The sequence below is a fragment of the Tenrec ecaudatus genome, chromosome 18, assembly GCF_050624435.1.
Source record: "Tenrec ecaudatus isolate mTenEca1 chromosome 18, mTenEca1.hap1, whole genome shotgun sequence".
In the NCBI taxonomy this organism is placed as follows: domain Eukaryota; kingdom Metazoa; phylum Chordata; class Mammalia; order Afrosoricida; family Tenrecidae; genus Tenrec; species Tenrec ecaudatus.
The window spans coordinates 58,273,879-58,299,417 of NC_134547.1; the positions used below are offsets into that span (position 1 = coordinate 58,273,879).

General features: G+C 49.8%; 2 protein-coding genes across 2 annotated transcripts in view; both read right to left on the minus strand.

Moving 5' to 3' along the window:
* Nucleotides 1-12,157, minus strand: part of ATP6V0D1 (ATPase H+ transporting V0 subunit d1) — a 37,356-nt gene extending 25,199 nt beyond the window's left edge. The window contains exon 1 of the mRNA XM_075536359.1: nucleotides 11,924-12,157. Within this exon, the coding sequence (XP_075392474.1) occupies nucleotides 11,924-12,053 (130 nt within the window). The 5' untranslated portion in view covers nucleotides 12,054-12,157. The remainder of the gene's footprint in view (nucleotides 1-11,923) is intronic.
* Nucleotides 12,158-13,021: 864 nt separating this feature from the next.
* On the minus strand, nucleotides 13,022-13,777 carry AGRP (agouti related neuropeptide). The gene is made up of 3 exons (XM_075537500.1): nucleotides 13,648-13,777; nucleotides 13,396-13,478; nucleotides 13,022-13,207 (listed from the first exon to the last, which is right to left on the minus strand). Exons 1-3 carry the CDS (start codon nucleotides 13,775-13,777, stop codon nucleotides 13,022-13,024), a joined length of 399 nt encoding a protein of 132 aa, XP_075393615.1.
* Nucleotides 13,778-25,539: the final 11,762 nt, after the last annotated feature.

Below are 25,539 nucleotides of genomic sequence, written 5' to 3' on the forward strand. Positions count from 1 at the left end.
GGGGCAAGAGAGGCATGTTGTTTTTTTCTTTTTGGTCAAAAACTGGCGCACTGAGATGGCTGCATGTACAGGTGCGTGTGGTGGCAAAACCAGTCCCCCCTCTGCCACAAATCAGGCCTTTTTTGTCTCACATGGCTATGCAACCTTTCAGAACCTCTAAATAGAAAGCTTGATGAACAGTCTGACCGGGTGGAATGAAATCCAAATGCACTACAAGTCGACATTTTCATCCACTTGGGAAGTTGACAGAAGTTCAGAATGAGCTTTGTCATCAATCAACATTCTACCTTTTTTGAAATCAGAAAACCAATCGTACACTAGTTTTTCCCATAGTGCTGTCTTTGTAAGTTATGTTCAACATCACAACCGTTTCTGCAGCATCGGTCTTGAGCAGGAAACAAAATTTCACAGTCGCATGCTGTTATTTTAAATAGGCTGTCACAAATAACGAGGTCCTGCGAAACTGCTTTTACAAAAAACACTCAATGTGATCAGAAAGAACCTTCCCAGGAGACAGTACCAGGCTCACTAACCCAGAGCAAGTTGCTTGATGCTCACCTAGTGGGGAAAATGCATACTACGAAAGCTCTGTTCTGCCCAGCACAATTCCAGTTTGCGGGGTACGCCCTCGTATAAACAGGCCCAAGCCTGCAGATCTTAACCTTGCCACTTGTCTCTGGCCCTGTCCTTGATCTTCCCGACACTCCTCCCCACGTGATCCCTCACCTTAGAGCCTAGTATCTTCCCCAGCTGCTGAGCAAGTTCCTAAATCAGCGGCTCTCAACTTTATTAATGCTGCAACCCTTTCAGACAGTTCCGCATGTGGCGGTGACCCCCCCCCCCCAACCATAACATTATTTTCACTGCTACTTCATCACTGTCATTTTGCTACTGTTATGAATCGGGCAACTCCTGTGAAAGGGTAGTTCAACCACAAAAGAGGTCACGGCCCTCAGGTTGGGAACCGCTGTCCTAAAGGCATCACACCAGCAGTCCCATGCCCAACATACTTTCCCCTCTTCCTCATCAACAGAGGGATCAAGTCCACACTGGCTGCAGGAAGCAAGAAGGGGCACTTCCCTCTGGCCTGTCCTCACCCTCACCTCCTCCCACTGGGGGCCTTGTACTCTTGGGCAGCACAGCAAGCCACCATAGTCACCAGCCAGGAGCCGTCTGCCTCATGAACACCCCTGGAGACTGGATGCCAGGGGTCTCTTCAGGCAGGGGCATCATCGTCCAGAACAGCCGGGGCACCATGAACCACAGGCCCTCAGAGACCCATGAGCTCATTCCCTTAGCCCCAGAACACTGTCCCCAGGCTACCATCTTCTGTAGCGTCTCCTGAGTGTTCTCTCTGGCTTGTGGCCGCTGGCTGGTGAGGTCTGTGTCACACCTTTCTTGGAATCACAGTGACGAAGGAATTTTCTGCCAGTCATCTCATTTCACCAATTCGGCGTCGGCTCCTCTGACAGACAAAGCAGAACATCCAGAATACTTCTGGGCCAGGCCATGAGCGGGAGCTCTCTGACAGTGGATAACCCAAGTCTCGCCCCTCTGCCTTTCGGACAGCACTGCGGGCCCCTCCTGAGTGGCATGCTGCCAGGCCCTCTGAGGCTCTGCTGATGCCACATCTTCCCAAGGTGTTTGCCCTACCTCCTTGGCTTCATTTTTTTGGTGACTAATTTTTTTCTTTCCTTTTTAAAAATATCATTGTATTGGGGGCTCGTACAACTCTAATCACAATCCATGCATCCATCCATGTGTCAAGCACATTTGTACATTTGTTGCCATCATCATTTTCAAAACATTTTCTTTCTACTTGATCCCTTGATATCAGCTTCTCATTTTTCCCCTCCCTCCCCCACCCTCTCATCCTCCCTCATGAACCCTTGATAATTTATAAATTATTATCTTTTCATGTCTTACACTGACTAATGTCTCCCATCACCCACTTTTCTGTTGTCCGTCCCCCTGGGAGGAAGTTATATGTAGATCCTTGTGATCAATTCCCCCTCTCTTTCCCCACCTTCCCCTTCCCCTCCTGGTATGGCTACTCTCATTATTGGTCTTTTGGTGACCATTTTATGGAGATTTAACTTACCCATCCCAAGTGGACACTTGGGGGGATTTCCGTATACTAGGCTCAAGCCTCTGCTTTTCTGTACTTCTCAAGTTTCTGGGAAGGAGGACTTATCCACAGGAAAAGTTCAGAAACAATGACCAACTTCAGGAGCAATTGGAATCCCTTTAGCCTCAGATGATGGTCTCTGCAATGTGTTGAACGCTTTTACTCTTCTAGCCAGAGCCTTTGTTAGTCCCACCAACCACCCTTTATCCTTCTGGGGCAGAGACTGACAGGATCACATGGTTCAGCTGTGAGCGATCCTCAGTCATCCTGCTGGGTATAAGATGATCCATCTCAGAAGCAGGACATCTCACTACCAGCAAAAGAGAAGAGCCAGGAACAGAGCGCATCCTTTGGACCCTGAGATCCCTGCACTTGAACTTCCTCAACACAAGAGGCAGCTTTGACACCAGAGGAATGGCAGAGGAGGAGCAATAGCAGCAGAACAAGGAGCCAGAGTCAGAGTGGTGGACTGCCCAGCCTACAGCGAAGGTAAAGCTGAGTGTGTTGGGGCAGGAGGCTAGCTTGTGGAGTAGGGTGCCTCCTGGCACTTAATTAAGGGACCTGGGTTTGCTGCCTCATAGAACTGGAGTTAAGTGCCTTCCGTTGAAGTTTACAGTGGAGGACACTGAACAACTGTATCCTGAGTGCATTTAACTTGAATTGTAACCTGTTCGCTTCCCCCAATGAGGCCCATACTCTGTGAGCACTGTGCGTTCTGTGTGGCCACTGCAATGAAGTGTAGAACCCAGCAGAAACAGAGTGCGAGGAAAGGAGAGTGTCACAGGAGGAACCGCCTCTAAATGCCATCTTCACATAGAAAGAACTAGTGTTCTGGGATAAATGGGGACTCCAGGCCTGGGTCAGATGCCTAAGATGCAACTGAAATTTGCTGCCGTCCCAGATAGTAAGGAAGCTCTCAAAGGCTAAGGGTCTAGTCAAAAAGACGGAGCGATCAACGACTAAGTTCCCCCTGGCTAAAGGACAATTTGAACCCCGATAAGGTTAGTAACCACAATAGCTGAAGCACAAGTAAATTAACCTCCATCAGTGCAGTCCCATACTAAGCAAATACATGAAAGCAAACTTCAGTCATCTTTGGACGATGACGGAAAGCCAACTTAGTATTTTGAAAGCTGGTGAATAATGGGAAAGAAGCAAGCATTTGTCCTGACTCTCCTGCAGCAATAGCGTCTTAGGGGTACCAACTGGTCTATTTCATAGAAGTACCGAGGCTAGTGACTGCAGAAGGAAATACTGGCTAAGAACACTTGGTTTCCAATGCTTAATGAAATGAATGATTCTTGGCAATAAACATCAATGACTCCTTATGTCTCAAAAAAGTAAAATAACCAGGCATTTTATGCCTCCCACAAAAGTGCACACATCATCTACTTAGTTGTTTTTTTTAACCAAACCAGAATCCAATCAAGTCTTGAGCTCAAATTATCCATTTACAAGAAAAGCAACGGAGAGAGAAACGTGAAAAATATGGATGCCATGGATACAATCAGCAAAACTGAGAAAGCAGGAAAATCTGCTTATCAAATAAGCGCTTCTTCAATAAACAACAGATGAAATGTGCAGTAGTTACATCATCTGTTGTCAATGTAAGACTTTCAAGTGAGGGGTGGAGTTTACCTGTCAATCAGGTCACTTCATTTGGAGGCGCTAAGGAGATGAATAGCTTGCTGCTGAAAGCAAGACACACACACTCACTCACTCACACACTCACCCACCCACTCACTCACTCACTCACTCACTCACTCACTCACTCACTCACTCACTCCTTGCAAGACATTTCAGAAGAGAAGCCACATGAAGCTACCCTGATGCAGCCATAGTCCTGGGAGCTGGAAGAGCCACGTGGAGACCCCTGCCAGCGCTGAGATGCTTATGCCACTGGATCCACACGACTTCTCACCCACTGGCCTGTGATCTTCCTGCATTTGGCGTCATTGCATCTGTTTCCTGAGTCTGAAGAGGACTTTATAGATTGGTATTGGACGTATGGGCTAATATAAGACATATAGACTTGATCTGGGCTGGGATGATTTCTTAATGTACAATTACTTACTCTTTATATAAAGCGCTTTCTTACACACATGTAAGTGTCTCTGGATTTGTTTCTCTACCTGGACTAACACAAAATAGAAGAGAGAATGAGAGGGAGAAACTATATTTTAAAGACCTGAGAAATTATCAACACCCCCCAAAAAATATATCAACCAACTGCCATGTAGGGATCATATTTGAATACTGATTGAAACAAATTATATTTAAAAACGTGAGACAATGATCCCTGTTCAGGGCCATCCAGTAGATCTGACCCATAGCAGCCTGATGTACAAGAGAATTGAAAAACCACTGCCTGGCCCTGACAACATTTTATGTTTGAGCCCACTATTGCCACCACGGGTCAGTCCACCTCACTGAGTGTCTTCCTCATTTTTGGTAACCCTCTGCTTTAACAAACAGAATGTCCTTCCAAGAGATTGGTTCCACCTGATAAGATGTCCAAAGTACATGGTGCAAAATCTGGTCATCCTCCCTCTGAAAGAGCATTTTGGTTTGTACTTCTTCCAGTACAGATTGATTTGTTCTCCTAGGAGTCTGTGGTTCGTGTGACATTTCTTACAGACATAACTCAAGGGCATCAATTTTTCAGTCTTCCTTATTTGTTGTCTAGATTTTCCAAGTATATTAGGTGATTGAAAGGATCACAGCTTGGGTCAGACCTGAAACTGACATCTTTGCATTCCTTAACGCTTTAGAGGGTCTTGTACAGGTTTGCCCCGTGCAATGTGTCCTCTGATTTCTGACTGCTGCTAACACAGGTGCTGATTTAGGATCAGGGTCGAATGAAATCCTTGAAAACTTCCACCTTTTTCCCATTTATCATGTTGCTCCTCAGTGGTCTAGTTGTGGGGACTTTCTGTTCTATGTTGAAGTGCGATCCATGGAGAAGTCTTTGATCTTCATCAGCAAGTGCTTAATTGCCAGCAAGGCTGTGTCATCTGTGTGCCGGACGTTGTTAAGGAATCATCCCCTGTTCGGAATATCACATTCTTCTTCCTAGCTTCGCCTCTCCTTTGCTCAACTTACAGTGACGAGAAGCTATAACCCTGACACACACCTTCCCTGATTGGAAAGGACGAACTATCCCCTTATTCTGTTCAAACGACTATCTCTTGATCATGATACAAGTCCACGCGAGCGGAATGAAGTGTTCTGGGTTTTCCATTCTTTCCAATGTTATCCTTAATCAAATTCCTTTGCATCAGCAATAATGCACAGGAAACCTCTTTCTGGTATTCCCTGCTTCCAGCCAAGATCCAACTGATAGCAACAGGGACATGCCTCATTCCATGTCCTCTTCTGAATCCAGATTGAATCTCGGGCAGTTCTGCTGATATACTGATGCAACCATCTTTAAAATTATCACCAGCAAAGTTTTACTTGCCAGTAATATTAATTCTGTTGGGGTCGCTTTTCTTTGTAATGGGTACAAATGGGGATCTTTTCCAGTCAGGTGGCCAAGTAGCTGTCTTCCAAATTTCCTGGCACAGATGAGTGAGTGCTTCATCAGCTTGTTGCCACATTTCAACGGGCATTTCATGAATTCCTGGAGCTTTGTTTTGACTGAATGCTTCCTAGTGCAGCTTGAATGTCTTCCTTCAGTACCGCTGGTTCTTGCTCCTCCTAAAGTAGTGGAATGCAGACTAGTTCTTTTTGGTGCAGTGACTCTGTGTACTCTTTCCATGTTCTTTAGATGCTTCCGGCATCATTCAATCTTTTGCCCACAAAGTCTTTCAATACTGCAGCTCGAGGCTTGAGTTTTTCAGTTTAAAATATGCCGAGCATGTCCTTCCTTTTTGGTTTTCTAACTGTGAGGCTGTGCATATTTCATGTAATACTTTGTCTTCTCAAGCTGCCTTTGGAAATTGTCTGTTCTGCTCTTTGACTTCATCATTTTGTCCATTTGCCTCAGCTACTCAGAGTCTCTTCTGACATCCACGTTGATCTTTTCTTTCTTGTCTTTTCCATGACTTTTTGCTTTCTTCAGAAATGACGTTCTTGGTGTTCCCCCACAGCTCTTCAGATCTCCTGACATTCCTGTTCAATGCAGCAAATCTGGTCTTGCGATGTTCTCAAAATTCAGGTGCAATAGATTCATGGTCATATTTTGGCTCTAGTGGACTTGTGTGAGCAATTGATGGTCTGATCCACAGACAGCTCCTGGCTGGTTTTAGCTGCTGATATTGAGCTGTTCCATTCAGCTGGAGAATTGGAGAAAAGATTGAAGCTGTCAGAGGTTTACTCTTGCTTAGATCCACAATCAATGCGCATGGAAGCAGTAGTCAAGAAATTAAACTCCGCATTACCCTGGGGAAATGTGCTGCACAAGACATTTTTTGGAGCGTTGAATGACAGGGGAGGTTACTATGAGAACTAAAGTGCTCCTAACCCAAGCAATTGTATTTTAAATAGCTTCAGATGCATGTGAAAGCTGGACACTCAATAAGGAAGACCAAAGAGGAATTGATACATTTGAATTATGGTGCTGGTGAAGAATATTCAAAGCACGATGCCAAAAGAACAAACAAATCTGTCTTCGAAGAAGTACAGCCAGAATGCCCCTAAGAAGCAAGGATGGCAAGACTTTGTCTGGTGTATTTTGGACATGTTTTCAGGAGAGACCTGTCCCTGGAGGAGGACATCATGCTTGGTAGAGGGGCAACAAAAAAGAGGAAGGTGGTTTAACCCAGTGGCTACAAGAATGGGCTCAGACACATGGCAATTGAGGATGAAGCAGGACTGGGCAGTGCTGTGCTCTGTTGTGCACAGGATTGCTGTGGGTTGGAACTGATGTGATGGCACCTAACAACAACAACAACATAATATGAATACTGTTATTCAGTAAGTTCTGCATTCTATTGGTCATCTTTCTTTAGATTAGGCACAAAGAGTCATTTCTTCCAGTTTCTTTATACAATTAGCATAAACTGAAATTTAGACATTACTGGACTATGATCCTGAAAGGAATGAGTAAGCTATGCCCAGGCATAGCAGACACTCCCTAACGTATTACAAAAAAAACACAAAATGTATCAGTAAAACCAAACACTCATGTTAGGAGTTACAGACTGATAAAAAAAACCTTACCAAGAGCAGAATGAGATGACAGAGGTGATCATGCTAGGTGGCCACCGGGCGCATGGGCAGCGTTCCCTCACAGAAGGCTATGCTCATAAACAACGGTCTTCCTTGCAAGACACTGATACATCTACCCTGGCCTGGTAACCCTGACTCCTTTGCTTCATATTCGCTTCAACACTTGACAAATTTCCAAGTGTGCTTCTTCGCTCTGGAACTGAGAGGAGCCCCTCCATTGTAATGTAGCTCCACTGATAGCCGGTGCGAAGAGGAACGGGAGGTGTATGTTGGAACCTCGGTCACCAAAGACCTGTAGGACTGCTGACTGCAGGGATTAGAACCTCAGCAGTACAGCGCCACCTCTGTGTTTCATGAGATCTGCTTAAAACAGTTGGCCAGGTAGTTGCCTTCCAAGTTTCTGGGCAGAGACAAGTGTGTGTTTCCAGCTTTGCTAGAAACATCACAACTGGCATCTCATCAACTCCTGGAGCCGTGCTTTCCACCAAGGCCTCCAGTGCCATTTGAAGATCTCCCTTCAGTACTTCCTTAATCATATGCAACTTCCTGAAATAGTTGCATGTCAACCAATTAGTTTGATACGGTGACAATTAAACAGATCTAAATGGACATTAGGCTAAGGAATTGTTTTTAGGAGCACTGTGAGGAGCCTTGGTGTCACAGAGGTTAGGGCTAGACAGCTTGGCTGCTGGCCAAAAAGACTGACAGTTCAAACCACCAGTTGCTGCTCAAGACGTGGCAGTCTGCTGCAGTACAGAAACCCTAAGAGAAAGTTCTATTTTCTGTCCATCAACTAGATGGCAATGAATTTGGGCTTTTTGTGTTTTCTTAAATAGTATTGGGGTTGTTTTTAATATGTCACAATCTCGCCAAGACACTGAAATACAGCTGAAATCATATGCTGCCTGAGATTTACTTGAAACTCATCGGGGAGTGAGGAGATGAGCAGGCTATTATTGAAACAAGATTGCCAGCTGTTATGTCAGCAAGAGTTTTGTTGAAAGTCAGGTACTTAGTATTTACGGGGTTCATTATGATCCCTCCTAATCTGCATATGCCTGGCATTGTCTGTAATAAACAGTCTTAAAAAGAAAAGAGAATAAGGGAACTTGGAAGATGGGGTGGGGACTCACCTACATTTGAATTCCCAGCATCCACTTAGGCAGATTAATAGCTATGCTTACACGAGGGGCTTCAACAAGCCCATGGGAAATGGAATGAAAAAATAATGGATTGTTTCCACAAACTTTCCAAAGCCCACTCGTTGGCTAAATCCAAAGTAAAAGCTGAGCGTTCCGGCTGAGAACTGTGGCCATGCTGGGGACACTTGCCCGGTTCTCGTACGAGGCCCAGGGGCTGGCACACAGTTGGTCATGGGCGAGTGTTTCCTGAATGAGCAAACGGACATCAAGACAGCCCTGCATACATCACTCATGGTCTACAATATGTTGGCTTGCTCGGTCACATCCAAGAACTCCGAATCTGGCCGGTGGCCTCAAGGAGGTGGCCCTTAAGGGGCTGCCACGGTTAGGGGATTGGCTGCGCATCAACAGGTCGGCAGTGGGACCCACCCAGCAGCCCCACCAGAGAAAGCCCCGCCCATCTGCTCTAAGGAAGCCGAGAGCCAGGAAACTGCGGGGCCCTTCTATTCGATCACACGGGTCACTCTGAGTGAGAACTGGCCCGACAGCACCCAAGGACAACTAAAGGAAGTGCGTGGTGCCATTGCTGTCCCTGCCCTCATCCTCCTCTGTGCTCAGCCTGACTTCTTTCTTCACACCAAGTCTTCGAGTTCTCTGAAGATTGGTACCCTCAGCCCCTACACTTTGCTACCCGTGGACATCTTTTGACTCCTCTAACTGGCTCAACTGCTCCTGCTTTTGCATGCTGATCCTTCAGCCTGAAACCCCTTCTCCCGGCTCTCTGTCACTACCTCCTTCTCTTCACATTTCGGCTCAAATAGCACCTCCTCAGCAAGGCTCTCCAGAAAAGGTTGTCCTGAATTCCCCAATACTCCTCCACTGTCTTTTTCACAAACAGCAACTATTACAAATCTAATTTGTCGTTGTTGTGAATCTCTGCCCTACCTCTTCTTCTGAGCCAGAAGGTACACGATGCATCCAGAACACAGCCCAAAGCCCTGTCCCCTCAGCTCACCAATTAGGGTAGTCATTTCCAGGTTCTTTCCCTCCTCTAGAAAAGGGATCATCGAAGCCAGATGGGCTTCAGTGGTCCTAAGCGGCCAAGGTCCACCAGACAAGAGAGGTGGAGCCAGGCTACGGTGGAGAGACTAAGCCTCCCCTACCTTGCAGAACAAACACCCCATCAATGCCCAACACCTAAACCACATTCCTTAGAAGCACCAGGATACAACTACAGTCTCCCCTGGAGACTGCAGGCTTCCCAGGTCTCCCCTTCCCACCTCCTTCTCGCCCTGGGGATAAGGAGGCAAAGCCACCCACCAGCAGAAGCCTCTGGTGCCACCATAGTAGCCAAAGTCCTACAATAGAGGACAAAGGGGGATTCTGGTTATCCTCACAACCCACCCCCTCACTGAAGTCCTGAGCATCTCTGGCATCAGGTTCCCAAGAGCCCCACGCTCTGTGCCAAGAAACTTCCAGGAAAGTAGCACAGACAAATGTCACAGGAGTTGTGAAGAGGACAACATTCTGGTTTGGCAGTCACAGAAGGGTTCAAAGAGGAGGTGGCACCGGGCCTTGAAGGGTGGGAATCGTGAGGATGAGGGTGAAGGAGAGGGGACGGCAGCTAATCTTTCCCTCGTGCTCACTCTGTCCTTGGGGCCTGGCTGATTTCTCACATCCACCTCATGAGGCAAGTCAGTAGGTGCCGTTTGTTTAATAGATGAACTCAAGACCCAGTGGTGAAGAATTTGCCTCAGATAACCCAGAGGGGCTGAGATTCAAACTCAGGTTTACCTAACTCCAAAGCCCACTCCTTGGTGTTCACAAATACGAGAGAGATAGCTTGTGTGAGGGGGGAGGAGGCCATGATAAAGGTCTTGAATGGGGTCCTTGCGGGGCAGGGCAGTGTTGTAGGAAGAGCGGTCCAACAGGAAGGATGTTGGTGATGGGAACTCTGTACCCCCAGAAGCTCTGCGGGGATGGGGGGTGGGGTGTTGAAGGTAGCATCAGGGGTAAGGAAAGCCAAGAGAAGCAAGTCCACCAAACGCCAGCAGATGAGCAAGACCTTCCCCCTCCAGATGTAAACAAATGAAGATCCTTCTCCACAGAACTCCAAAGAACTCCAAAGATGTGGCACAGAACTCCAAAGATGTGGCAACAAAGTGCCAGGCTCTGCCCCAGGCAGCCTCCCTGTTTCCCCTCCTCCCACCCCCCTCAAATAAACGTTCTCCTCTGCGTCCTCACTGCCACTCACAAGTGAGGTCCTCCACTATGTGACACCTTTGACTGAAACGCCGTACAGTGCACAATTATAGTGCAGATTCAAGAACTTTGTTTTTTTAAGGTATTTATTTCTGCTGCTTTCTGGGCTGGCACAGCCACCTTGTGAACAATGCAAAGCAGTCACACACCCGCACGCACGCACGCACGCACACACCAGGCCACACTTTTTAATGTTATTTTTTTCTTGTTATTTTTAACTCCAATAGGCTTTTGCCCAGAAATGTTTCTCCAGAAAGTGAATCAGTCGGCCTTCTTCCCCCGACTCCAACCACCAAATTCAAGGCAAGGCATTCAGTACCCGCGACTCAAAGGGATCACTGGCGAACGAGGTGAGGATAGGAATTCACAGCCCAGCCTCCCTGCCCTGCACAGCCACCCAGGAGAGGGAGGTGGCAGAGACTGGAAGGGCCCCACTTGAGAGTGGTGTGTGCTGAAAGAGGGAGCCCAGCTTCTCAGGCGGCTGGCTAAAAACGGAACCAAACTCACTGGCAACGGGTCCATGCTACTTCACAGCGACCCTCTAGAACCGGGTAAAACGGCCCCGGTGGGTTTCTGAGACTTTGACCTCTCTAATGAGGTGGAGAGCGTCGTATTTCTCGCCGCCCCACCCCCACGCCACGGGAGTTGATTTCTTGGCCGAATACAGGTGCACGCACTTCCAGACTCTTGATCTCCCAAGGACTGGTCAGCCGGGAGACGCTGGCCAGCCAGGGGTTCCGAATTGGGAGGGAAACCTCGCCAAAGGCACTTGCCCACATGCCTCCGCCCCACGCGTGGGTCACGGGAAGGCTCAATGATGGCAAAGGCCTGGGCGTATAGGAAGGGCGGTGGGCGACTTCTCGGCGCAGCAGCTTCCCTAAGCGTCGCCAGGGGATGGCTCTCCGGCTACGTCACGGTGAAGAGGCCTGTGGGCACACCCCACATCAGGCGAAAGACTGCCCACTTGGAAACTACGCGACGGGCCCCGCCCGGGAAGAGGCGACTCAAGCCGAGGCGGCCCACCGCGGGCCTTGGTTGGGACGCGGCTTCGGGCGCAGCCCGCATCCGCGACCCCCGCCTCCCCAACCGCCCCGCGCTCCCGGCAAGGCCCCGCCGGCCGGCCGGGCTCCCGGGCCCCGAGCCCCTGGGAGGACTCCCACTTCCGGCTTCGCGGCCAGCCCTCCATCCTGGCTTTCCCGCAGCCGGGCCCGCGGCTCACCCTCGAGCGTCTCGCACTGCACCAGGTTGAGGTAGTCCGCCTGGCTGAGCACCCCCGCCTTCAGGCCGCGCACCAGCCCCTCCAAGTAGCCATTGTCCACGTTAAAGTAAAGCTCCGGGAAGGACGACATGGCTGCGGAGGGGACGGCGGGACCGTACCAGCCCGGCCAGCCCGCACGCCACGCACTTCCACGATCAGCTGACGCGGCGCCCGCCGCAGCCGGCTGTCAAGAGCGTCAGGTGACGCGCAAGCGCCTCACGTGACCGCCACGGGGCGGGGCTCTGCGCGGGGCCCGGCTTCTGGCAGGTTTCCCGCGGAAGATTGGCGCAAGCGTGGTCGGGAACCCGCCCTCTGGCGCCTGCGCACTGAGGGGAAGAGGCCCCGTGCGCCCTGGCGAGAGCGGCTTGCAGTGCTCGAGGCCGGCCGCGTGGGGGCGCCCGTGACCGCAGGTATATAATTAGGTCCTTTCCGGAGCCCCGGTAGGGTAGTGGTTACGCATTGGGCTGTGATCAGTGTGATACGCGGTTCGAAACCACTAGCGGCTCCTGGGGAGAAAGACTGGGCTTTCTACTCCTGTACATAGTTACAGTCTCGGAAACCCACAGCGGGTCGCTATGAGTCGTAGTTCAGCTTTCTAGGATCTAGTGTGGCTCGCTCGCACTCCAGGAGGCCGGCAGGGTTAAGATGGAAAGATGGAAGTGGGTGGTGTTTGGAAAGATTCCAAGCTTGGAATCTCTGAGTCAACCTTCCCACTGTGGGAGTGAGCAGCCCTACTGGGATTCCCACGTGGGTTTCACTGCTCAGCCGGCACTGAGCCTGAACTAAATTCGTGAGCCTAAAGCTCCTAAGGCCCGCTTCCTGCAGGAAGGCTACAAGATTCTGGGGGTGGGAGTTCAGCACTCCATGGCGCCTCCAGGTGACAGGGCAGCGTAGGCCCTGGTCAAGGTTGTGTGGGATGTCTTGACTTGCCAACACTGCGGTGACACCCGTCCCACCCTCCTCCAACGGAGGTGTTCGAGAATAACACAACCAGCCTTGGGTTGGTCCCAGCTTTATTCATGCCCCAGTGTCCGGCCCCCACCCTGCTAAGTCGGTCAGCTAAGTGCGGCTGCATGGGTGCGTGGTAGTACCCAGCTTGCGGCAGTAGCAGAAGGCGTTGAAGAAGCGGCAGTAGCAGGTGGCACATGGGTCGCAGCAGGGCACCTGGTGTCCCAGACAGGACTCATGCAGTCGCACGCAACGACGCTGAGGGGAGCGCTGCTCTCGGCCCTGCGGGTCTAGCGCCTGCAGGGGAGCGGTGAAAGAACAGGTGAGTGAGTGAGGGGAAGGCCGGTGTAAGGGGGTATAAGGTGGGGGCGGGATGGGATGGGGCATGGGTCTGCAGTGTTGTCCAACTCAAGTACAGAGGAGCATGGGGGGGAGGAGTGGGATTGGGGCATAAGGACTCCTCACCCCTTTTCTTGAACGGTTACCTGGGCCAACTCCTCCGCTTCCTCCAGCAGCTCTTCTGTCTGTTCTGCAGATGTCCTCTTCCAAGGGGACTGCAGACCCGGGCCTGGGGTGCAAGAAATGAGTGCAGTGTTCCCAGCCTACCCCCCAACACACACACACCTCACTGGTCTGGGGTTAGGAAATGGAAAGGAAGGTTCACGCCAGATTGGACAGTGTGGCCAAAGGGTATCCAGGCCCTACCCAACCCCACAGGGGTACCCCCTTGCACTGACCTGGGAAGTCTGGGAACAGGGCTCGAACAGGTCCTCTGATGCCCTCCAATGGGGCCAGGCCCACGTGGACCCCCTGCATGGTGGGCAGTGCCTGCAGCAGAGCACAACTCAGCAGCATTGCCGATAGCATGACCTGGCTGAGCAGGGAGACAGCTACTCAGTTCCTCCTCAGGCTTGGGGTCCCTCCTTGGCCTCCAGTCCCCAAACCCAGCAGGAGTCCCTATGCGACAGGAGGACTTACCTGTGCTCGCTGGGTCCCTGCCCCAAGAGTGTCCAGTCACCCCTGTCCTCGGCTTATATGGCCAGGCCTAATGAGGGAACCACACGTGACTGCTCCCTGCAGAGGGGGTGAGGGGCCCTCCCTGGAGGGTGGGGACAAAGTCGGGGCCTGTCCCCGCTGGGTTCTAGGTCTTTGAATGCTCAACAAAAGGAGCGCCCATCCCGTTTGAGGAGAGGTCTCTAGGAGCCCATCAAAGTTTGGGAAGGTGCCGTGATAGGGTGCCAGAACCCCACATTTCTGATGGACGGGGCCTGACAGGGGTGGGGCAGCTTGGAGCAATAATAAGGTAGACGGCCCTGAGAGCTTTAATTTAATTTATGGCCCCGGAGATGTCCACTCAGGCCCTGGGCGGCGTGTTCTGTTTCATTTGCTTCCAGGAACTTGGGTCAAGGGATCTCGAAGGGGGGAGATGTGCCAGTGGCTGGGGCCAGGATAGGTGGAGGCGGGGGGCACCCAGACCCTGGGCTTTATTAGAAAGAGAGGAAAAATGGAGATGCCCACCTAGGTAACATCAGCTTCTCCTGCCTGCCTCGCTGGCTCCACTCCCCCCCACCCCCCTCCTTCTTCCTCCGTGTTTCTCCAAGACCCCCACCCTTGCTCCTGCCCCCCCCCCCCTCCAGGCCCCTTTCCACCTAGGATTCCAGGAAAACAAAGAAGCAGAATGGATTGTTCTCTGGGTGGGCAGGCAGCGCTGAATAAAAGGCTTTCAGGCCGCCTGCCTCATTAGTGCTAATAGCTGCTTCCTTCCATGTTGTCATGCCTCAGCCGATCCTTCGTGGACTCAGCAGAGCACACAGGCCTCCATCTGCTCCTGGGGCTGTAGACCGAATGCACCTTGAGGCCTCAATGTACAAACTGGGCTGGCCCTGGGCAGTGAGGGAGATGAGAACACGGGGCCATTGGGTCTGTACCAGGTTCACAGGGCCGTCTTGCCCAGGACAATAGGTGCTGGTGCTCCAGCTGCGTGGGACACAGCAGCCCATGATCTGATGCAGACTTCTCCCATAGGTGGTGGTGGATGTCTTCCTTGGGGTCAGGTGGGAACCAGGCCTGCCTGTGGTTAGCTCCACTTAACCATCCTCTGAGGTGCTGCTGTCCAGAGGGAGACGCAGGTCCCTGAACAGAGCCCACAGGAGAATCCAGCCGAAAGCTAGTCCCTTTTCCTCCTGAGAGGTAATGATCGGCTCTTTGGTTGACTTGGTCACAAAAAGACGGAGCAGATCTAGTGTCCAGGCTTCTGGTAGCCAGTGTTAGCCTTTCTCTCGCAGAGCTTTCTCTTCTCAGAGTGGTGCAGGCTTAGGGTGGCATGCAGGTGGGTCCCCATCCTGTTGGGTACAGGTGCGCAGGAAGGGTGACACACCACATGCACCCGAGGCCCTGTCTCCAAATCCAGGGCCTTGGCCCTGTGTCTGCAGACCCTTGTTCAAGAGATGGCAGCTGGGAGCACCAAGTGTTTATGGGTGTTGGGAACACCCCTAGTTGAGGTGGGGATAGAGGTTCTGAGCTGCTGGCGAGGGGGCTGGTCAGTAAGTGTACTAAGGATGGCTCCTCATGTTCTAGGGTGGGGCCTTGGCCTCATTCCATCTAGCCACTCGGTATCTTCGCTCCCCCACAGAGCAGAGGCAGAGCCAGGGATCACTAGGCCCTGAAGCACTCCCGGTGTGTTAGTCCAGGTAGACTAGAGAAACAAATTCATAGACACTCAATACGTGTGTAAGAGAGAGTTTTCTATCAAAGAGTAATCGTATATTCAGAAAACACCCCAGCCCAGTTCAGATCAAGTCCATAAGTCCGATATTAGCCCACATGTCCGATACCGATCAAGTCCATAAGTCCGATATTAGCCCACATATCTGGTACCAGTATGTAAAGTCCTCTTCAGACTGAGGCAACAGGTGCAATGACGCCTAATGCAGGAAGATCACAGGCCAGTGGGTGGAAAGTCTTGTGGATCTAGTGGCAGTGGAAGCATCTCAGTGCTGGTGTGGGTCTCCATACTGCTCCTCCAGCTCCAGGGCTCTGGCTCCATCAGCGTAGCTCCATGTGTCAACAGGAAGGTTTCCTAGGAAGTGTATCTGTGTCGCGCCCCCAACGAGCTATTTATCTCCAGAGAGCCTCCAAATGAGCTCATCAAACTGCGACCTGATTGACAGGCTAGGCACCACCCCTTCGCAAGCTGACTGAAGATTATGGAACTGCCACACCTGGGGACACCTCAAGGCCCTGGTCTCAATGGGCGAGATGGCCGAGAAAAGCAACCTTCAAAGCAGTCACCCTTCAGGTCTAGAAGTGAGCTCACCCCCCACGGCGCAGTTTTTGGATAAACAACTGGCAGATCCATAGGAGACACTAGCACTGGGCAGAGCCCTGCGAGTCATCAGCCAGATGGGATCAGCAGGGCAGCCGGACCCCCTAGGACAACGGTTAGAAGGATTAGGGAAGGAGGAGGTTGGGGAACAGGAAGCACCAGGAGGAAGTGGGGTACGTTGAATGTGACCGTGTGGAGACTGCAATCAGTGAGATGAAGCAAAATGCCTGTGGGCTACCAACTGAAGACTGGATTTTCTTTGTAAACCTTCCCCTAATGCTTAAAGGTTTTAATTTATTTATGTTTTTGAATTTTAATCGTGTTACTAGGGGCTCATACAACTCTTATCACAATCTATACACACATCTATTGTGTAAAGCACATTTGTACATTCATTGCCCTCATCATTCTCAAAACATTTGCTCTCCACCTAAGCCCCTGGCATCAGGTCTTCATTTTTCCCCCTCCCTCCTTGCTCACCCCTCCCTCATGAACCCTTGATAGTTTATAAATTATTGTTTTGTCATATCTTTCCCTGTCCGATGTCTCCCTTCACCCACTTTTCTGTAGTCTGTCCCCCAGGGAGAAGGTCACATGTAGATCCTTGTAATCAGTCCCCCCTTTCCAGCCCACCCTCCCTCTGCCCTCCCAGTATCACCATTCATACCACTGGTTTTGAAGGGATCTTACCATAGTGAATGAGGGGGGCAGTGCGGAGTGCAGTGGAGACCCAAAGCCCATTTTTAGGCCACTAGAAATCCCCTTATAGGAGGGGTCTCGTGGAGGAGATGAGCCAGTCAAGGTGCGATGTAGCAGCGATGAAAAACACAACTTTCCTCTAGTTCCTAAATGCTTCCTCTCCTCCCCCCCGCCACCTATCATGATTCCAATTCTCCCTTGCAAATCTGGCTACAGCAGAGGATGTACACTGGTACAGAGAGGAACTGGAAACACAGGGAATCCAGGGCAAAAGCTTAAATGTTTTTTAAACGCGTGCTTGTGCGGGGGTGGGGGGAGGACAGGAAAGAAAGAAATGACCACAACAGGTATCAAAAGAGACTCAGAACTTGAGCACAGAGTAGCTAAAGTGCGTAGAAAAAGGAAGGGAAAAAAAGATGAAATCAAATTGCTAAAGAAAAGATTTCAAAGGACCACCCCAGAAAGGGAGATCACATGTTCTAAAGACCTGGACAGAGACTGAAGTGAGAGGCGGGAGGGACATGTTTCGGGAGAGTCAGGCCTCGCTGGAGCTGTCACTCTAAAGGAGTCTGCGGGCAAAGGAAAGGGAGGGATGCGGGAAGCAGAAGTACAAAAGTGGAAGGAATGTGCAAAGCCACTATACCAAAAAAAGAAAGAAAATTGGCCTCTGGCCAGCTGTTGCGGGAAGTAGCATGGGATGGAGAACTGCTGATTCGGAAGGAAGAAGTCCAAGCCACACGGCATTGGTGGAAAACAAGCCTCCAGGAACTGACAGCGCATCCACAGACCTGCTTCTACCAGGAAATGAAAGGCTGCCAGTGCCCACTTAGCTAAGGTAAGACATTTAGGAAACAGTTACCTGTCCAACCAACTGGAAGAGGCCCTTCTTTGTGCCCATTTCAAAGAAAGGAGAGCCAATGGAATTTGGATTTTCGCAAGCAATGTAATTGCAAGTGCAAACATAATTTTGCTTAAAAGAATTCAAAGAACAGCTGCACGTATGTTGTGTGAATTATATGGCAATAAAACATATTTTTATTAAAAATAAAACAATGCCTAAGAAAAGATTTTTAAAAAGAAAATATTAAAATAAAATCCAATGGGGGGAATAAAAATGGAAGGAAAAAAAACAAAACAACTGCAGACTCATCAAGGGTGAACTGCTGGAAATTCCAGCCGGATTCAGAAATAGGTAGAATGAAGAATATCATGGTTGATGTCAGCCGAATCTTGGCCGAAAGCTGGGAATACCAGAAAGATGTTTACTTGTATTTTATTGACTTGGCAAAGACATCCAACTGTGTGGATCACAATAAATTATAGATGCCATTACAAAGAATGGAAATTCCAGAACATTCCACCGTGCTCATCTAGAACTTGTCCACAGATGGAGAAGCTGTCACTGGGATAGAACCAGCAGGCTCCTGCAGGGTTTGCACTAAGAAAACGAATGTGTGTCCGGGGTGAATCCTTTCGCCACCCCTGTCCAATCGGTAGGCTGACCCAATCATCTGAGAAGCTGGACAGTCGGAAGAAGAAGGTGGCATCAGGACTGGAGAAAGACTCATCAGGAGCCCGTGAGCTGCAGAAGGCGCAACCTTGCTTGCTGAAAGGAAAGGGGACTTGCAGACGAAGGATCACACTCAGCATGGGTTACCTTCCACAGAAATGTCAGCGTGAACCAGCCTCCGACAGCCACGGCGTCCATGGCGCAGTTGCACAGCGATGCTAGAGGAAGATTGTGATAGAGTCATGGAAGATAGGAGAGCGAGGGAAACAAAGGAGTCAGACACATACATGGTCGCACACTCACCTCCGGGACGACCATGATCTCAGCAGCCAGGTCCATGCAGAGAGAGATTTCCAATCACAGCAAGATATATGCTTCTGGAGACATGCAAGCCCCCCTGATTAAATCATAACAGGAAGGGGTTGTACAATCGGCATGCATCAATCAGAGGGGGACAAGCTGGGGTACACATGCAATTGGAAGGGGTGGCACTAGGGGTACCCATGTGATAAGATAGGCGGACCCTAGATTCAAGATGGCTGCCTTACCTTGGTCCTCCTTGAGTTGGCTTGACCTTGTCTCTGGGTTCTCCTTCAGAGACACAATTCACTACCCTTATCAGAAGGGAGTGGGCCCTACTTAGGGTGGGACAGGCTATAGAGCAGTGGTTCTCAACCTTCCTAATGCCGTGAACCTTTAATACAGTTCCTCATGTTCTGGTGACCCCCAAGCATAAAATTATTTTCGTTGCTACTTCACAACTGTAATTTTGCTACTGTTATGAATCCTAATGTAAATATCTGATAATCAGGATGCATTTTCATTGTTACAAATCAGATGACGGATTGCTTTTGGGAAATCTGCTGTTAAAGACGTCTGTGCCGAGCTCCAGAGCAAAGATGTGTCCTTGATGACTGAGGTGCGCCTGTGCCACGGAGTGACTTGTGAAGAGAGAACTCTCCGGAGAAGCAGTAGAGACGGGGTATCCTGGAGGGTCGCTTCAGCAGACAGCCTAAGATCTGGAATGTGACTTATGCAAGTCATAGTCTCCATGTAAAGACAAGAACTGACACATCCTTCTGAACTGATACTTCCGGGGCTCACTGCCCTGCCGCTGAGGAAGGAGAGGCTATGTCCTCACCTACATGAATCTCATTAAACCCAAGAAAACATTGCAATGAGAGTTGGTAGCTGCCAGTACGGGCACCACATGGGCAGGTGCAACTGTCCTATAACCAACACCTGGGTGGGAAAACAGCTCACCTGGAACAAATAAAAGAGCTTAATATAAAGAGTGACTGCACATTAAGAAAACAACACCCCCCCAAACAAACAAACAAACAAAAGAAAACATCCCAGTCCAGATCAAGTCCACACATCCAATATTAACCCATATTTCCTATACCAGTCTATAAATTCCCCTTCAGACTCACACAACACGTGCGATGGTGCCACCATCATCGCCAAGTGCCGGAATATCACAGGCCAGTGGCTGGGAAGCCTTGTGGATCCAGTGGCATCATAAGCATCTCGGTGCTGGCAGGGGTCTCCACATGGCTTCTCCAGCTCTGAGGCTCTGGCTGCCATCAGCCTGACTCCATGTGGCTTGTCAACTGCAGTGTCTCCCAGTGAGTAAGCGTGTGCCCTCCTCCAGGAAGGGATCTATCTCCTTAGTGCCTCCAAATGAGCTCATCAAGCTGGGACCCGACTGACAGGCTAAACTCCACCCCTTCACTCTTAATACTCAAACTGACAACAGATGATGTAACTTCCAGAGTGGGATACCGGTGATGGTGGATAAGGTATCTTATGAGCCTTCTGAAAAGCCTGCAGGTGGGCGTTTCGACAGAAGCATTGTGTGCAGGGACTGAAAATCCATGTCCAGTGTCGGTTCCACTGAAAAGAAAACACTGGCTCTTCTATGGCGGAAGTGGTGCGATGGAAGCAGCCTGCCAGCGGTGATCTGAAGTCGGGCGCAGATGGAACATGGACTCAGCAGGTATGGAAGGGGCAGTAGCAGTATATGCAGGTGCATACAAAAGCCTGACAGAGAATTTTTAAAAATCACTTTATCGGGGGCTCATACAATTCTTATCACAATCCATCCATCCATCCATTGTGTCAAGCACATTTGTACATTTGTTGCCATCATCATTCTCAAAACATTTTCTTTCTATTTGAGCCCTTGATATCAGCTCCTCATTTTTCCCCTCCCTCATGAACCCTTGATGATAATTTATAAATTATTATTGTGTCATATCTTACACTGTCCGATGTCTCCCTTCACTCACATTTCTGCTGTCCATCTCCCAGGGAGGAGGTTATATGTAGATCCTTGTAATTGGTCCCCCCTTTCTATCCCACCTTCCCTCCACCCTCCACCCTCCACCCTCCAGGTATCGCCACTCTCAACACTGGTCCTGAAAGGATCATCTGTCCTGGATTCCCTGTGTTTCCAGTTCCTATCTGTACCAGTGTACATCCTCTGGTGTAGCCATATTTGTAAGGTAGAATTGGGATCATGATAGTAGCAGGGAGGAAGCATTTAGGAACTAGAGGAAAGTTGTGTGTTTTACCATTGATACCCTGCACCCTGACTGGCTCGTCTCCTCCACATGACCCTTCTGTAAGGGGGTGTCTGGTTGCCTACAGATGGGATTTGTGTCCCCACTCTGCACTCACCCTCATTTACAATGATGATTTTTTTGTTCTTTGATGCCTGATACCTGATCCCTTCGACACCTCATAGCCACCCAGGCTGGTGTGCTTCTTCCAGGCTTTGTTGCTTCTGAGCTAGATGGGCAGTTTGTTTATCTTCAAGCCTTTAAGACCCCAGACACTGTATCTTTTGATAGGCGGGCACCATCAGCTTTCTTCACCACTTTGACTTATGGAGAATTTTTATACATGGGTATTTACCCTTACTGCAGCTATAGCCATGGAGGTGGATGGGCATACAAGGCAAAGGTATGCAAACTTACTAGACCTAACCAGGCACCTTGGGGGACTGAGTCACTGGGTCTGGGAGCCAATTACCATAGTCTCAGGAGACACCAAGGTCAATTGGCAGAAAATAATCCACGAAGTCTACATCCTAATCTGGCAATCAGGGTCTTAAAAGCTCATGAGCAGCCAGGTAAGGTGCAACTTGGTCCCTCACCAGCCAGAGGAAAGATGAGTGATGACCACCAAAGGCCTGTGGAAACTGTCCTGTGGACTAATGGGCCACATGGAACTCTGAGACCAGAAGAACTAGATGGTGCCTGGCGACCACCACCAACTGCTCTGAAAGGGATCACTCCGATAGCCTGGGAGATAGATAGGAAACAAAACTCAAAATGATAAGCAAGACCAGGTTTGCTAGTCAGATAGAGACCAGTCAAAACCTCGAGGCTACATGATCCTTGATTACCTGAGTCTAGAACTGAACTCACCCCTGTGCCTTAAATTTCAGCCAAACAATAAATAGATCTATAAGGGAAATCGTAGCCCTGGTGGCGGCTTAGTGGTTCCCATTTGGCTACGATCCCAAGGTCTGTGGTTCAAAACCACCAGCCACTCCGATGGAGAAAGATGGGCTTTCTACTCCTGTGAAAGTTACAGCCTTGGGAACTCACACGGGGCAGGTCTACCCTGTCCTATCGGGTCCCTATGAGTCAGCATCGATTTGGTGAGCACGTGAGTTTGAAGTTTTCATAAACATTATTGTGGGGTGCACACCTTAGAATCATTAACCATTTATCAAGGGGGCAGCAAAGTTCTTCTAACAACTAGAAATGAAGGAGGAACGGAGACAGGAAACCCAGGGGAGAGGCGGGATAGGTGGATTTACAGGCACAGGATGGATCACCATGAATGAGATAAGGACAGTGGATAGGAACCGTAGGGCGTAAAATCCACGAGCTGCTCTATAAACCTTAACCCGATTCATAATAAAAAGTTTTTCATTTCCGTAGACGAAAACTGGAGCGGAGAAGGTCATAGGAAGGCGAGAGAGCGGACAGCCGTGCCCACAGCCCTGACACGTGCACCTGTAAGTGAATGGGCAGTCAAAAGGGCAGGAGCCTCAAGAGCAGTGAGTGAGACCAGACCACGCCCCATACGCGCTGCTCCACCTCGGCGGTCTAAAGATGGTGAAGGAAGGACTGCCTGGCCGTTTCCATCCGCGCTCTGCTTCCATCTGCACAGCAACTGGTCATTACCTTGGCTGGTGCCAGGGCGTATACGTCTATGTGAAAAATGGGATCATGGATACAGTGCAATTTGGAAAAGATGGCTATATTTACCTGAAAAATCCACCTAGAGATTTTTCTACCCACAATTACCGTTTCAGGATTGGCAGGCTTGGTTTCAGCAAGAAAAGGTTCTAGAGGTCAGAAAATGACGTATCTCCTGGGACTGACAACGCTCAGGTCAGCCGTAGTCTGTTCTGCAAGCCAGCAGATTTCTGAAGCCCACAATTTAATCACTGTGGGCAAAGAGCAACAACAAAGATTCACTCCCTGGACCTACAGGGAGAGCTAAGGGAGGAAGTTCTGCTGAAATAGAAATACTTACAAAGACACCTCTGGTCCTGAACCATTCAGTGGCTCTGCCAACAGAACTCAATGCTGAAACAAGGACCCAATCTGAACCCGCCGCCAGTGCCCACCTCAATGTACGCCCGGCTCCTGGCTCCCAGCTCCCAGCTCCCGGGCAGTCCCATCTATGTGGAGCACTAGAAACTGAAACATGGCCTGGAGAATCACCAGATGTACAACGTTGCAAGTAATGATGAGAAAGCATGCGATGCGGGACCGGCCCGTGGAGTATAACTTAATTCAAGATTTCCCCCCTTACGTCTTGTAATGACCGATCACATCAGAGGGTAATGCACAAACTGAATGCAATACAAACAGTATGAAATGATTGATGTACACGTGTTTCGGATGCAGTTGACAGCTTCTACAGATCTTCATACAGGATCAAAATGGAATAAAGGTATGAACACCGAGGAGACGAAAATATGAAACTGTACATATAGATACACACGCACAAATGTATCTCTTCTGGATTTTCCAAATGGGCTGCCAGTTAAATTAGAAAGGTGTGTGAAAGGATAGTCCCCTCACCGTTTTCCATTGCTCGCCGCTGAAAGAAAATAAGCATATTTTTGTACACACACCCCCAAAAGTTAAAAAATAATAATAATCAAAGGTTAAGACTTTGAACCTTGGACCTTCTTGCTTGCACATTCCTTCTTCCACCTCCCCCCGCAGGCCGCTGACTCCCTGTTGAGAAAGGCTGCCTGAACCCGCCCAGAAGGCACTGAGCTCCACAGGGGCTGCCGTCCTCGATGATTCCATCAGTGCGCATTCTATCACAGAATTACAGCACAGGGCTATTGGACACATCTTACTGCAAGAGTCAGGAGAGGGAGAGGGCCTGGGGATTTGGCTGAATTGGGGGCTTGCCACTACCACCATCAGGTCAAAGAATAGTTCCATTCTTCTAGACACTGGCCCTTTCACCCTTTTGCCCACTGACCTTGAAGAACCACGAACCTATCTGCAACCCCTCGCAACTGGACCTATAGGTAACGTCATGATAAAATGGAGAAAGGATTGATGTTCTCAAGGATCTAGTCTTGCTAGGCTCCACAAGGGATGCTCAAGGAAACACCAGGAAAGAGATCCAGGGACACATCGTATTAGGTAAACCTGCAGCACAGGACCTCTTAAAAGTGTTGAAATCAAGGCTGTGACTTTGAGGACTGAGGTGCACCTGACCCAAGCCAGGGTGTGTCCGATCACCTCCTATGCATGTGACAGAAAGGTGGCATTGAATCAGGAAGACTGAAGAAGTATCGATGGGCATCATGGTACAAAGAATAGGGAAAGGACCACGGACTACCCAAAGAACCCCCCCCCCCACCAAGAAATCTATCTTGGATGAAGTCCAGCCAGAATGCTCCTTAGAGGCAAGGCGAGCAAGGCTACCTCACGTACTTTGGACGTGTCATCAGGAGAGCTCAGTCCTTGGAGAAGGACGTCCTGCTTGGCAAACCTGCTGGGCAGACTGGCACACAGTGATGGCAACAATGGCCTCCGGCATACGAGCAGTTGTGGGATGGTGCAGGACGCTGGCCATCGGGTCCCTGTGCCTTGGAACCTAAACAACAGCACCTCCCAACAGCGTGGTTTTCCCAGAATTTCGTATAGATTCAATAGAACAGGATGCAATAAAAAGGGGGGGGGGACTGTCTATCTTTACCAAAGCCCTTCCCAATTTACCCCTTCCCCAGACTGCCCTGAATATGCCGACTCAGTCCCAAGCTCGGGCCTATGCTGAGAAGGTACCCTGTGTGCAGGCTGGGTGGGTGAAGGTGGACATGGCATGTGACAATTTTCCCAACCCCTAAAGTTATGACTGTGGTCGTTACATAATCTGGTGTCAGCTTGAGACAATGGGGTCACAGCTTGATGACCTCATTTGGAGGCTCTACGGAGATAAATAGCTCACTGGGGGCAGGACACAGATACACTCCCTGCGAGACCTTCCTGTTGACAAGCCACATGGAGACACACTGATGGACCCAGAGCCCTGGAGCTGGTGGAGCCATTGAAGACCCAGGCCAGTACTGAGATGCTTCCACCACCACTGGATCCACAAGACGTTCCACCCCCTGGCCTGTGATCTTCCTGCATTCAGCATTATTGCTCTGTAAGTCTAAAGAGGAATTTATGGACTAGTATTGGACATATGGGCTAATATTGGACTTATGGACTTGATCTGGACAAGGCTGGGATGTTACCTTAATATACAATTGCTCTTTTATATAAAGCTGTTTCTTATGCACTTGAGTGTCCATGGGATTTTTTCTCTAGTCGAACCCAGACTAACACAATGACCCAGCTAACTTGAACTCTCAGGGAAGTCCGGTGGCAGAGATGTCAGGTCAGATGAGGCCTGTGTTTCCTGGCTCCGTTCTTCCAGGCTGTCAACAAACAACAGTCAGGACAATTGCTGTCATTAGCTGAAGGTGCCCATTGTGGTGGCATAGCTGGAGTGCCTGGGTCTAGGCTGCTGATGGGAATCGGCAGGGTGTTGGTCTGG

Bases quoted from the DNA above. Each gene is read 5' to 3' on its own strand.
- AGRP (XM_075537500.1), bottom strand. From the start codon at position 13,777: ATGCTATCGGCAATGCTGCTGAGTTGTGCTCTGCTGCAGGCACTGCCC. The intron at 13,479-13,647 runs GTCAGTGCAAGG...CTTGCACCCCAG, and splicing joins CCTGTTCCCAGACTTCCCAG to GCCCGGGTCTGCAGTCCCCT. The intron at 13,208-13,395 runs GTAACCGTTCAA...GCTCCCCTGCAG, and splicing joins AAGCGGAGGAGTTGGCCCAG to GCGCTAGACCCGCAGGGCCG.